Genomic DNA, 13827 nt, shown 5'->3' on the forward strand with positions numbered 1-13827 from the left:
ACCAAGTAATTTGATTGGACTAGAGGCAGTCACGTGGACGCTCTGATTCTCTCAGAGCGAATTTACGAACGCGGCCAGAGCATAGATTCATATCGTTCTTCCAATGCAGGACGATTCAGACCTAACTCATTCACAAAGCTGCAACCTTGCATCTAAATAGCAGTAGCAAAGCTGAAACTAATTCCCGTCTTTTAAATGGAATTCGGCATACGTAGCGCCTATTCGCATAGCTCTCATTTAACATTTCGTTTTTTATTTTTTCCACATGCTCTTGTTTAACATTTCGTGTTATAGGCTCTTTTTTCACATGCACATTATAGTGACTTAAATAACAAATAACTTCTCAGTCAAAACATGAATGAGGTAAATGGCTTGTTATGATTGTAGAACCCTGACAGCCGGGAGAGGTGCACTATCTGCGCTCTCGTTCAGATAACGTTCTGCTAATAATTCCACTGACATGTCCATATCCAGCTTTTAAGTCTATTTTTCTGTGACGGGTCTCAGGGTATGACTTCTCATGCCTTGTATAATTGTAACGGCGAAGATTGTATCGTTTTTCAACAGCTACCGTTTCAGTGCAGATGAGGCATACGGGTTTTGCGTTACTAAATGTTGGCAGATGAATGCGTACTTGTCAGTCCATTCCTCATTAAAGCTGCGTTTTCCCACATCAATTTTACGCTTCAGGTTCTTTGAGAGTGACATTTTGCTTGATTGATAACTGAAAATGATTACAATGAAGTGAAGCCAACATATCTTGATCGCCCCCTGGTGGCTGGCTGCAGTATAGGTGTCAGGAGTCTGTTAACACTGATAATAAATCAATAACATACGTTGTGTAAGAAAGTGAAGATATTAAACAATAATATGCTAATTATGCCTAAATAGAATAAATAAAAATAAGTCCGGCCCCCACAGTGTAAGCTTCGAAACGATTCTGGCCCTTGGACAAATGTAGTTGGTGACCCCGGGTGGAGGCTATTGTCTTTTGGTATAGTAAGACACTGAAAACCACACATCGTTGATTTAAACATATTTTTTTGGGAGTTTTTATACATTTCCCTTTTTAATATTATATATTTTTAAGTTAATTACCTTAATGACAGTGTCTGGTATGTACAGTAAGTTAATTACCTTAATGACAGTGTCTGGTATGTACAGTACCCTTCTCTCCTTAATGACAGTGTCTGGTATGTACAGTACCCTTCTCTCCTTAATGACAGTGTCTGGTATGTACAGTACCCTTCTCTCCTTAATGACAGTGTCTGGTATGTACAGTACCCTTCTCTCCCTATGTTAGTTACATCATCATGTACAGAATGACATTCATATCCAGACATGATGCATTTAATTTACCCGAACCCTAACCCTGTCATTCTGTTACTGTCATTCTGTTACTGTCATCTCTGTTACTGTCATCTCTGTTACTGTCATTCTGTTACTGTCATCTCTGTTACTGTCATTCTGTTACTGTCATTCTGTTACTGTCATTCTGTTACTGTCATTCTGTTACTGTCATTCTGTTACTGTCATTCTGTTACTGTCATCTCTGTTACTGTCATTCTGTTACTGTCATTCTGTTACTGTCATTCTGTTACTGTCATTCTGTTACTGTCATTCTGTTACTGTCATTCTGTTACTGTCATTCTGTTACTGTCATCTCTGTTACTGTCATCTCTGTTACTGTCATTCTGTTACTGTCATCTCTGTTACTGTCATCTCTGTTACTGTCATCTCTGTTACTGTCATTCTGTTACTGTCATCTCTGTTACTGTCATTCTGTTACTGTCATTCTGTTACTGTCATTCTGTTACTGTCATTCTGTTACTGTCATTCTGTTACTGTCATTCTGTTACTGTCATCTCTGTTACTGTCATCTCTGTTACTGTCATCTCTGTTACTGTCATCTCTGTTACTGTCATCTCTGTTACTGTCATTCTGTTACTGTCATCTCTGTTACTGTCATTCTGTTACTGTCATTCTGTTACTGTCATTCTGTTACTGTCATCTCTGTTACTGTCATTCTGTTACTGTCATTCTGTTACTGTCATTCTGTTACTGTCATCTCTGTTACTGTCATTCTGTTACTGTCATTCTGTTACTGTCATTCTGTTACTGTCATTCTGTTACTGTCATCTCTGTTACTGTCATTCTGTTACTGTCATCTCTGTTACTGTCATCTCTGTTACTGTCATTCTGTTACTGTCATTCTGTTACTGTCATCTCTGTTACTGTCATCTCTGTTACTGTCATCTCTGTTACTGTCATTCTGTTACTGTCATTCTGTTACTGTCATTCTGTTACTGTCATTCTGTTACTGTCATTCTGTTACTGTCATTCTGTTACTGTCATTCTGTTACTGTCATCTCTGTTACTGTCATTCTGTTACTGTCATTCTGTTACTGTCATTCTGTTACTGTCATTCTGTTACTGTCATCTCTGTTACTGTCATTCTGCTACTGTCATTCTGTTACTGTCATTCTGTTACTGTCATCTCTGTTACTGTCATTCTGCTACTGTCATTCTGTTACATCCACTTCACTTTACTGTAGCTCAACAACCAAAAGAGATATGTTCATCATATCATATGATAGCCAACACTTCTCTCTTTCTGACATATTTGGAGCAGATATTTAAGAGTTGTGAGGAAACTTGCTTACTTTAAAAAAACACAGAGATTTTTGCATAATTCCATTACTGAACTTGTGTCTGCAAAGTAGGCCTAAATGTTTTTTGTTTTTGTTTTTTTTCCTCCGAGAATTTTTAGGAGTACTTATGTGAGTAGAGTTGTGTGGTTTGTTGAACTTTGCTATCTCTATTTTAATCTATCTATAAAAAATGTACAGTAACCCAGTAACTCTCCTGTGAGCTATAGGTTTGTTAATGTTGATGTGCCTTTCCTTTTTATAGTGGTGTGGCTCAATATTTGTTTTTTATCTGGGTGATAAAAGACGGCATAGTGTGGTTGAGTAACAGTCGTCACCTTTGCTCCTGCTTCCTGCCTCAGACATGCTGCACAGACGGGTCAGTCAGTCAGTCAGTCAGTCAGTCAGTCAGTCAGTCGTGGAGGCTGAGTAAATCCTGTCAAAGCTGTCAGATGAGAGGAGACAGAGCCAGCTCCTCTATGTGTACGTGGTGGTGGTGGTGGGTTAGTAATGGGGGGTAGGGATTGATGGACAGTGACTAAACAGTCACATTCTGGCTGGGGAAGGTATTAACACACTCCACTGCAGCCAGTGAGACGGTTTAAGAGGTCAGGAGGCTTATCTCTGCCGTTCGGAAAGTCCCTGCTGTCGAGACAACTCTGGTGCTGAGTGACAGGCACCGACGTGGTGGTCAGGCTGTGTCTGGGTGAAGATGGGACAAATTACATCATCACCGCTTGCCTGTTTTTCCTTTTAGAGGATGTAATTCCTGTCACTCTAAGGGGGAGGACAGGTGTTTTCAATTACAAAGCAGATGGTCATTTAAGGTACCGAATTGTGTGTGTCGTCTAGGTATGTGTTTATAAGTCGTAGGGCAATTGACAGCTGGACAAAATATTGAATGTTCAAATTCCTAGTGTTTTTGCATATTGTTTTTCATTTGGCTTTGTCATTTTGGTAAATGTGCGATTTGGATTGGATGAACTATAAACTATTATGTACTGTGTCACATTGTAGCTGAGAGCGTGTAAAGACTTTCTGACATACACCAGTGGTTAGGGTTAGGGTTTGTGAACTGGATGTTTTGAAATAGCTGATGCTGAAATACCGGGGAGAAGCAAAACCCCACTTTCTTGCAACTCTAAAGCCACTGATGGTGTCTGTGTGTCTGTGTGTGTCTGTGTGTGTCTGTGTGTGACTGTGTGTGTCTGTGTGTGACTGATGGTGTCTGTGTGTCTCCTGCTCTCTCCCCAGGTTAGTCTGCAGTGAGAGTCACTGATGGTGTCTGTGTGTCTCTGATGGTGTCTGTGTGTCTCTGATGGTGTCTGTGTGTCTCCTGCTCTCTCTGATGGTGTCTGTGTGTCTCCTGCTCTCTCTGATGGTGTCTGTGTGTCTGTGTGTCTGTGTGTCTGTGTGTCTCCTGCTCTCTCCCCAGGTTAGGGTTAGGGTTAGGGTTAGGAGAGTCTCTGATGGTGTCTGTGTGTCTCCTGCTCTCTCCCCAGGTTAGGGTTAGGGTTAGGGTTAGGAGAGTCTCTGATGGTGTCTGTGTGTCTCCTGCTCTCTCCCCAGGTTAGGGTTAGGGTTAGGGTTAGGAGAGTCTCTGATGGTGTCTGTGTGTCTCCTGCTCTCTCCCCAGGTTAGTCTATAACTCTAAAGTCACTGATGGTGTCTGTGTGTCTCCTGCTCTCTCCCCAGGTTAGTCTGCAGTGCTTGGAGAGTTTCTTGTGCCTGTTCCACTGTGTCCGGCACCTTCGCAGCCACGGGACCACGGATGCACTGACGTTCTGGTAGGTGTCTCTCAGAGCTTGTTTCCAGTGGGCTTGTGTACTATTGTGAATTCATGCCAGTCTCTCACATTTTCTCTCAAATCAAATCAAATCAAATCAAATTGTATTCGCGCCTCACAAGGAGCAAAGAAGATAAAGCACCAACTAAGATGGACATTTAAAAGGCGAGATTGAATAAGTAGGCTTTGAGGTTGTTGCTTAAATGTTTCTAGAGTTTTGGAACAATCTCAGGTTCTCAGGTAGGGTGTTCCAGAGTTCAGAGGGTTCAGTGCCAGTGGACCTCAGGGGACCTCTCTCACTTTCACTTTCACTCTCACTCACTCCCACACACACACACACACACACACACACACACTCACACTCACACTCACACTCACACTCACACTCACACACTCCCACACACACACACACACACACACACACACACACACACACACACACACACACACACTCCCACACACACACACACACACACACACACACACACACACACACACACACTCCCACACACACACACACTCCCACACACACACACACACACAGTCTCACACACACACACACATTTTAAATACTTTATTTATGTCCACATACAAAGTAAAATTCGAAAGGACATAAATAATAACAGTGCATTTTGACGTTATGGAAACAGTCAGTTACAGTAGTGCTGAGCCAACAACCAGTTCTGCCACACACAGGATGTTATTCGCACCAGACCAGTGGGTTGATCAATAAGCCGAGCGGGTGTCCACAGTGGTTCTCAGGTGTCAATACGCCGTTCCCGAAGAATATTCCATTCAAGAGGGAAATGAGACGGAGCCAGCTTCTCGGATCTCCCGATGAAACGTAGGTGTCAGCATGGTGGCTCCGGTCTGCCAAACTGCTCCGGTAAGCTCTCTCCTGGACTTGGAAGTCCGACCACTGTTGCTCGTTCAGGGGGGCTGCACCCAGTCAGAGAAGTCCTCTCCAGTCTCCCTGCCCAACAGGTGTTCTGGGGTTGGGTCGGAGGGACGCCATTGCTGGCGGTAGACTCTTCCACTTTGGAGTGCTTGTTTGAAGGCAACTTTGATTGTTGAAACCAGACACATTGTCCAAACTAATCGCCACAATATCATTCTGCACTTTACTGCATTTACGGCGGCAGTTACGACGGGTGTGCGCTTAGATGTTTAGAATGGTGCGCTCCGGCAGAGGAGCTACGTCCGCACACGTCCGCACGACGTCCACTCACACACACACACACACACAGTCTCACACACACACACACACACACACACACACACACACACACACCCTCACGCCCTCACACCCTCACACACACACACACACACACACACACACACACACACACACACAGTCACACACACACACATAAAAGACAGTTTGAGTCGCTCAAGTTGGACGACATGTCTGTGATTATTTTCAAACATTGGGTCCTGTGTAGTCTCGCCTTGACAGACTTCAACATCTCCTCTGGAGCTCCTTCTTAGGTACAATAGACCTATCGGTAAGCCACGCTCCCTCTGAAAACTCAGACAAACAAACAACGCTCGCTTAAATTCTTCACTGACGGTGACTGACTGACCGACCGTGACTGAATGACATTCAATGACTCACAATGGCGTAAGTTCAAATTTCTGATTTACCACAGCAAGTAATAGACATGTTTTTTTTAAAGATGACAAGAATATTTCGTCTAGATAGAAGCTTTTCACCATCAGATATTAGTGAGTTGTTTGTCTGAGTTTTCTGCCTGTAGTGACTTTTGCTGTGATATGATTGGACAATTTCTATTTTGGGGCGTGGCTTAGCGATAGGTCTATTCAGTCGCTGCTCTGCTCTCTCTCTGTCTGGTCTGCCTGTCTGGGCTGCCTGTGATGTAAGCCTCTCCCACATGATATCTCAATCTTTCACAAGGGAAGCTGTGGTCTATGCAACACCACTCTTACGAGGTGCAAGAACAGGGGAGGTGCAAGAACATCTTGGGTTTGCTCAGAACGACATGGTTAGTAAAAAGTTCACCTTGAGTGACTTGCTTCTGGAGAAAATCATTATGCTTGTGTCCCAAAAAATGACCGACATGCAGTAGTTCCTATTTCTATCAGAAAAGTATCTGTTGAACAGAAATGTCTTGTTTTCTGAAAGCGTGTCTAACTTTCTTAGCTGTGCCTGTGAACTGTTCAACTGTGACTGAAAAGCCTCCTATTCATCAAGAAAGCAGGAAATGAGCGTTAGAGCTCTCATTAGAGAGAGGGAGAGACGAGCATTAGAGCTCTCATTAGAGAGAGGGAGAGACGAGCATTAGAGCTCTCATTAGAGAGAGGGAAAGACGAGGTCTAGCTTGGGTCTGGTTGTCACAACAGTTTACATTTTTGGCATTTAGCAAATGCCATTATCCAAAGTGACTTACAAAAAATACATTCAGTCATACATTCATAAATCTACGCTAGGACCAGGGGCCATTGGCAGTCACAATGCTAGAAGAAGGAAGAATTACTCTCTTTTTCTCTTTTCTAAATTAATTAATTTACAGTAGAGAAACTGTGCAGATGTGGGGTCCCTGGTTCGATTCTGACCATCGACCTATCCTGCATGTCACCCCTCCTCTCTCTCACCCGTCCTACCTGTCAATCTCTACTGTCTCTTTCCTGCATGTCACCCCTCCTCTCTCTCACCCGTCCTACCTGTCAATCTCTACTGTCTCTTTCCTGCATGTCACCCCTCCTCTCTCTCACCCATCCTACCTGTCAATCTCTACTGTCTCTATCCTGCATGTCACCCCTCCTCTCTCTCACCCGTCCTTCCTGTCAATCTCTACTGTCTCTTTCCTGCATGTCACCCCTCCTCTCTCTCACCCGTCCTACCTGTCAATCTCTACTGTCTCTTTCCTGCATGTCACCCCTCCTCTCTCTCACCCGTCCTTCCTGTCAATCTCTACTGTCTCTTTCCTGCATGTCACCCCTCCTCTCTCTCACCCGTCCTTCCTGTCAATCTCTACTGTCTCTATCCTGCATGTCACCCCTCCTCTCTCTCACCCGTCCTTCCTGTCAATCTCTACTGTCTCTTTCCTGCATGTCACCCCTCCTCTCTCTCACCCGTCCTTCCTGTCAATCTCTACTGTCTCTTTCCTGCATGTCACCCCTCCTCTCTCTCACCCGTCCTTCCTGTCAATCTCTACTGTCTCTTTCCTGCATGTCACCCCTCCTCTCTCTCACCCGTCCTACCTGTCAATCTCTACTGTCTCTTTCCTGCATGTCACCCCTCCTCTCTCTCACCCATCCTACCTGTCAATCTCTACTGTCTCTATCCTGCATGTCACCCCTCCTCTCTCTCACCCATCCTTCATGTCAATCTCTACTGTCTCTATCCTGCATGTCACCCCTCCTCTCTCTCACCCATCCTACCTGTCATTCCTCCTCTTTCTCACCTATCCTGCATGTCACCCCTCCTCTCTCTCACCCATCCTACCTGTCAATCTCTACTGTCTCTATCCTGCATGTCACCCCTCCTCTCTCTCACCCATCCTACCTGTCATTCCTCCTCTTTCTCACCTATCCTGCATGTCACCCCTCCTCTCTCTCACCCATCCTTCATGTCAATCTCTACTGTCTCTATCCTGCATGTCACCCCTCCTCTCTCTCACCCATCCTACCTGTCATTCCTCCTCTTTCTCACCTATCCTGCATGTCACCCCTCCTCTCTCTCACCCATCCTACCTGTCAATCTCTACTGTCTCTATCCTGCATGTCACCCCTCCTCTCTCTCACCCGTCCTACCTGTCAATCTCTACTGTCTCTTTCCTGCATGTCACCCCTCCTCTCTCTCACCCATCCTTCCTGTCAATCTCTACTGTCTCTTTCCTGCATGTCACCCCTCCTCTCTCTCACCCGTCCTTCCTGTCAATCTCTACTGTCTCTTTCCTGCATGTCACCCCTCCTCTCTCTCACCCATCCTTCCTGTCAATCTCCACTGTGTCTATCCCAATAAAGCAGAAATGCCCTAAAAAAACATTGCTTGCAAGTAGGCAGTAGTAGAACTACGACCAGTAAAATCATTGTGAAAAGTAAAAACGTGTTGCTGTTTTGGTGTCACTATAACAATATAATCATTATTAGTTCCAGCAGCATTTAGTGTGATAGTCGTAACAACATTAGATTTTTTATTATTTTTCTGACAGTAGAAGTAGTAGTAGTAGTAGAAGTAGAAGTAGTAGTAGTAGCAGCAGCATCAACATGGCTAATGGCTGTGGGAATCCTAGTAGTGGTGAAAGTAGGACATGTTCAGGTCTCCTCCAAGGCTTAGGGGGGCTTGTCCATTTCATACCGCTGCTAGTCCCGGCCCAGTGCCATCATGTGACATCACATGCTTTCATGTGATGCACTGATCAACTCCTAATCTGGAAAGCTTCCATTTGAAATTCCGATTTAATGGAATTTGCGGCGCAGAACAGGAAATTCAGTCACTAGCGCGGCGAGGAGGTATGCGGACGCAGCCAGTGAACTCACAGCTCCAAGCGGGATCATATGGCCCTAGGATGAATGGAGGTCGAGGAGAAGTGTTTGGCCGTCTGGGATGATGATGATGATGATAAGGATGATGTTTGTTTTTGCCGAGGACGTTTCATAGGAGGTAGGAGAGCTGTGTTTGTGTTTTTACATGTGTGAAGTCAGGCAGTGTTGTTCTTGTCTGGTGTTGCCAGGGGGGTTTGTGTGAATGCTCTGGGGTTCTGGGTGCACGGGAGGAGAACTTTTAAATGTCTTAGTGGTTTGTGTGTTTATCTCCAGGGTTGTGTGTGTGTGTCTGTGTGTGTGTGTGTCTGTGTGTGTGTGTGGGTGTGTGTGTGTGTGTGTGTGTGTGTGTGTGTGTGTGTGTGAGAGTGTGTGAGTGTGTGAGTGTGTGTGAGAGTGTGAGAGTGTGTGAGTGTGTGAGTGTGTCAGTGTGTGAGTGTGTGAGTGTGTGAGTGTGTGAGTGTGTGAGTGTGTGAGTGTGTGAGTGTGTGTGTGAGTGTGTGTCTGCGTGTGTTGATTTACTGGTGATACTAAACCAGTCTGCATATATTTACACATGTCAGTGTGATAATAATACTTCAGATAACCTGACAGGCCTTTCTATTCTCCTCCAGGTTCAGAGCCACTTGAAGACAAGGCTAATTAGATGCTGTTTTACTTTTTAGGCCCTTATTGGTTTTCTGCATGAGGATAATAACATGGCAGGTGTGGCCGGCAGGTCACAGACACCATGCTTTTAAGGTGTTCACCCACTCTGCCCAGAGTGAGAGAAAACACGCTTTGTTGATCAAATTGCACTTCCTAAGGTTATAAAATAGGCCTACTCACTGGTGGACTCAAGGGGGGGGCAGGGGGGGCGACTGCCCCTCCTGGTGCCCCCACGGTTGAAAAACGTCTCTCTTAAGTGCCCTTTTGAGTGGCGAAAATGAGAGGACGTGCCCTATTGGTGCCCCTTCAATGGTCTAAACTTGACCATGTGCACTGATGGGGTCCCTTTTTTTCCTTTTCGCCCCTGCCCTTCAAACAGCCTGAGTCCGCCACTGGGCCTACTACATTTTACCTTATAAATAATTTCGTAACGTATTACTGTATTAAGTGTCATTCGGTGTTGACGGAACGATGCTACGTGTTGTGGTGATCATCTTCAAAGTTGTTTCTGCGGGTCACACCAAGGTAAATAAGGATGACATGAGGTGAATGAAATGTAAAAGACTACGCTCGGTGCTGTGTTGACATTTCCCAAAGATACGCTTGTTTTTGTGATAAATCTTGAATCTGAAAAAGAACAATAATCTTTTGTTCATATCAAAAGTGTGTACTATATATGAATATGAAAATACTATGCCATGATGTCTCAAAGTCGATACACTCACTGAGAACTTTATTAGGAACACCTGTACACCTTCTCATTCATCCAGCTGGTGTCATGGTGTGGGGGGAATGTTTTCTTGGCACACTGGGCCTGTTGATACCACTCCATCATTGTTTGAATGCCACAGCCTAGTTGAGTATTGTTGGTGACCATGTGCATCCCTTCATGGCCACAATGTACCCATCTTCTCATGGCTACGTCCAGCATGATAATGCACCATGTCACAAAGCAAAGGTCGTCTCAAACCGTTTCATGAACAGCCCCACTCTGACCTTTATATCAACACACATATCACCGTAACTTCTTTTTTATTGTCTGTATTCATTCATTATGTAAAATGGTAAATGGACTGCACTTATATAGCGCCTTTATCCAAAGCGTTTTACAACGGCCTCTCATTCACACATTCACACACCAATGGCGGTAAGCTACCATACAAGGCGCCAGCCCGCTCATTGGGAGCAGTTTGGGGTTCAGTGTCTTGCCCAAGGACACTTTGACATGTGGCCAGCCGGGGCTCGAACCGCCGATCTGCCAACCTTGCGATCATTAGACGGCAGCTCTACCTCCTGAGCCACAGCCGCCCCTCCTCATCCCCCCTGTACAGCTTATCTAGTATTAATACAAACAATTGCGATGACTGATGGATAGATGATTGACTTGACTTAGACAAATGTATTTGTTGTAAGTCGCTTTGGATAAAGGTGTCTGCTAAATGCCAAAAAATGGGAAAATGTAATTTAAATGCAATCAGGGGTTCTAAAAGCTGCAATAGTCCTGGATCAAGCGGATCAGCCCCAATGGATCTTTTTTTACATACATTCTCCAGCAACAAGAGAGAGGAGACTCAGGGCTAATGTGATTTAACCGGCAAGGCCCATCAGACAGCAATGCCGTGAAGGCTGAACTACCAGAATGAAGGCAGTGAAGGAGAAAGGTATTTTAGATTTTAGAGAATGCAGGAGAGCGCTTCACCGCTGGACCGTAGGAGAATCAAGAGAGCAGGGTGATCCAAGGGTTTCTCAAGTTTTGGTAGTATTTTTTTTTTTGATGGAATTAAAAAGGGAAGGAATTCTCCCCGACATTGAGGTCTGGTATTTAAGCATTTCTGATGTCTTAACTCTCTCTCTCTCTCTCTCTCCATCCCTCCCTCTCTCAGCGTGGATATGAGTGGTGCCAGCAACACTCTGGCCAGGGAGTTCCTGACGGACGTCCACCAGCTGTGCAGCGCCGTGGCCCAGAGGGCGGAGTCACGGGAGGAGGAGGAGGAGGAGGAGAGTCACATGGTGGCCCTGGGAGAGTACCTGGTCAGGGGGCGGGGCTTCCTGCTGCTCAGCACCTTGGACTCCATCATCGACCAGGTAAGACCGTGGCACTGGTGTGTGTGTGTGTGTGTGTGTGTGTGTGTGTGTGTGTGTGTGTGTGTGTGTGTCTGTGTCTGTGTCTGTGTCTGTGTCTGTGTAAGACCGTGGCACTCACACCTACCGCTAATCATCACGGCTTTAATACTCCATCATCGACCAGGTAAGACCGTGGCACTCACACCTACTCTGTCTGTCTGTCTGACTCCATCATCGACCAGGTAAGACCGTGGCACTCACACGTAGGGTTAGGGTTAGGGTTAGGGTTAGGGTTAGGGTAACCCTAACCCATCATCGACCAGGTAAGACCGTGGCACTCACACCTACTCTGTCTGTCTGTCTGTCTGTCTCTGTCTGTCTGTCTGTCTGTCTGTCTCCATCATCGACCAGGTAAGACCGTGGCACTCACACGTAGGGTTAGGGTTAGGGTTAGGGTTATATTGGCTGATTTTGTATTTTTCTGTTTAGAGAAAAGAAAGAATGTGTGTTTGATAAAAGATTTGACCCTTCTGTGAGAGGATTTCATGCAATTCTAATTGGCTTTAGCAAGTCTAACTTGTTTTTTTTACTTATAAAGGAAAGGGATTCAAGCTTTGTCATTGCACAGAGTACAACGAAATGTACTTATACTCTAGGGAAGGGGTCAGAGCCATCGAAGGCGACCCTGGAGCAATTAGGGGTTCAGTGCCTCGCTCAAGGACACTTCGACATGTGGCCAGCCGGGATTCGAACTGCTGTGAGCTGCAGACCTTACGACAGCCGTGGATTATAGCCGCCATGATATGGAATAATAGTTTAATCAACAAATACATACAGTAAACACCATCATCTTTGGGGCTCAGTTTTTTTTCTTCTCTCAGGAATTTCGTGACGTTAGAATTATAAGGTTCTATCTCCATTTTTGAGTTTTTTACATAATCTGATCCATTAGGTGTTTATTAATGCCTGTGTGTGGTGTTATTTTTAAAATGTTGACATTTTTTAGTTCGTAATTAATGAAATACAAAGGTTCCATCTCACAAAACATACTGGAATGTAAAAACGTTGACGCTCAATATCTCTGAACTACCCTAAACGGAGATAGAACCTTATCATTCTAAGCTCACGATTTGTCCTTGACAACCAAACACATTCTTAAAGGAAGAGCAGAATGATCACTGCGCAAGCACGTCCTTTCAGAATGCGGCCTCTGTCTGAAAAAAATGTGAACAGTCACACAGTGCGGAAAAAAATCTGATTAGACAAAAACATCTTACTCACTTTGCCTGCGGTGTAAACCTAGCCTCATAATCCACTTTACTACGCTCAGCACAGTCATCCTTTGACATTCACACACCCAAGAGCTATGATCATTTGACAAGGGGCGGCTGTGGCGCAGGAGGTAGAGCCGCCGTCTAATGATCACACGGTTGGCAGATCGGCGGTTCGAGCCCCGGCTGGCCACATGTCGAAGTGTCCTTGGGCAAGACACAGAACCCCAAATTGCTCCCAGTGAGCGGGCCGGCGCCTTGCATGGTAGCTTGGCAGCCATTGGTGTGTGAATGTGTGTGTGAATGGGTGAATGAGAGGCCGCTGTAAAGCTCTTTTGATAAAGGCGCTATATATGTGCAGTCCATTTACCATTCACCAACATTTCTTACCCTTATTAATACTCTAATCTCCAGAGCTTTATTCCCTGACGTATGGACATCCCCATCTCTTTTTAGCACGGTTACCTTTTCCATACCGTCAACTTTACACAAATGTCAAACATTCTTGTTTTCGGTCATGGAGGAGAAAAAACATTGATATTAAATGTTTTCTATGGTCTCTTTCTACATGCTGGATATTGCAGACGACGACGTACCTGTATTGAAGAACAACGTTTTACTTGTGTTGCTGTTTGCGTTGCCTGTGACGGAGAGTAGCGAGCATGCTATTTAGGTGACTATCTTAACGGTTAGGAATTAGGAGTTCCTCCACAAAAGCAGATTGTTCCTGCTCCTAACTGAGACTGGGCCCTGACTGACGCCAGTGTGACACAGGCAGATATCCACCCACACTGATGTGACCGGAGGGGTGTAACACTGTACACAGCTTCCAATTTACTCTGGGTGCACATTGGATAGGCATTTTTAGGCTAATTATACAGGACTGGTAAGGGGTTAATCAAGT

General features: G+C 45.0%; 1 protein-coding gene across 1 annotated transcript in view; it reads left to right on the forward strand.

The window, feature by feature from the left end:
* Positions 1 to 11471: 11471 nt before the first annotated feature.
* Positions 11472 to 13827, forward strand: part of lyst (lysosomal trafficking regulator) — an 82101-nt gene continuing 79745 nt past the window's right edge. Inside the window, exon 1 of the mRNA XM_080550410.1 lies at positions 11472 to 11673. Within this exon, the coding sequence (XP_080406536.1) occupies positions 11479 to 11673 (195 nt within the window). The 5' untranslated portion in view covers positions 11472 to 11478. The remainder of the gene's footprint in view (positions 11674 to 13827) is intronic.

The sequence above is a fragment of the Nansenia antarctica genome (assembly GCF_963989245.1).
Source record: "Nansenia antarctica genome assembly, chromosome: 1".
Classification (NCBI taxonomy): Eukaryota; Metazoa; Chordata; class Actinopteri; order Argentiniformes; family Microstomatidae; genus Nansenia; species Nansenia antarctica.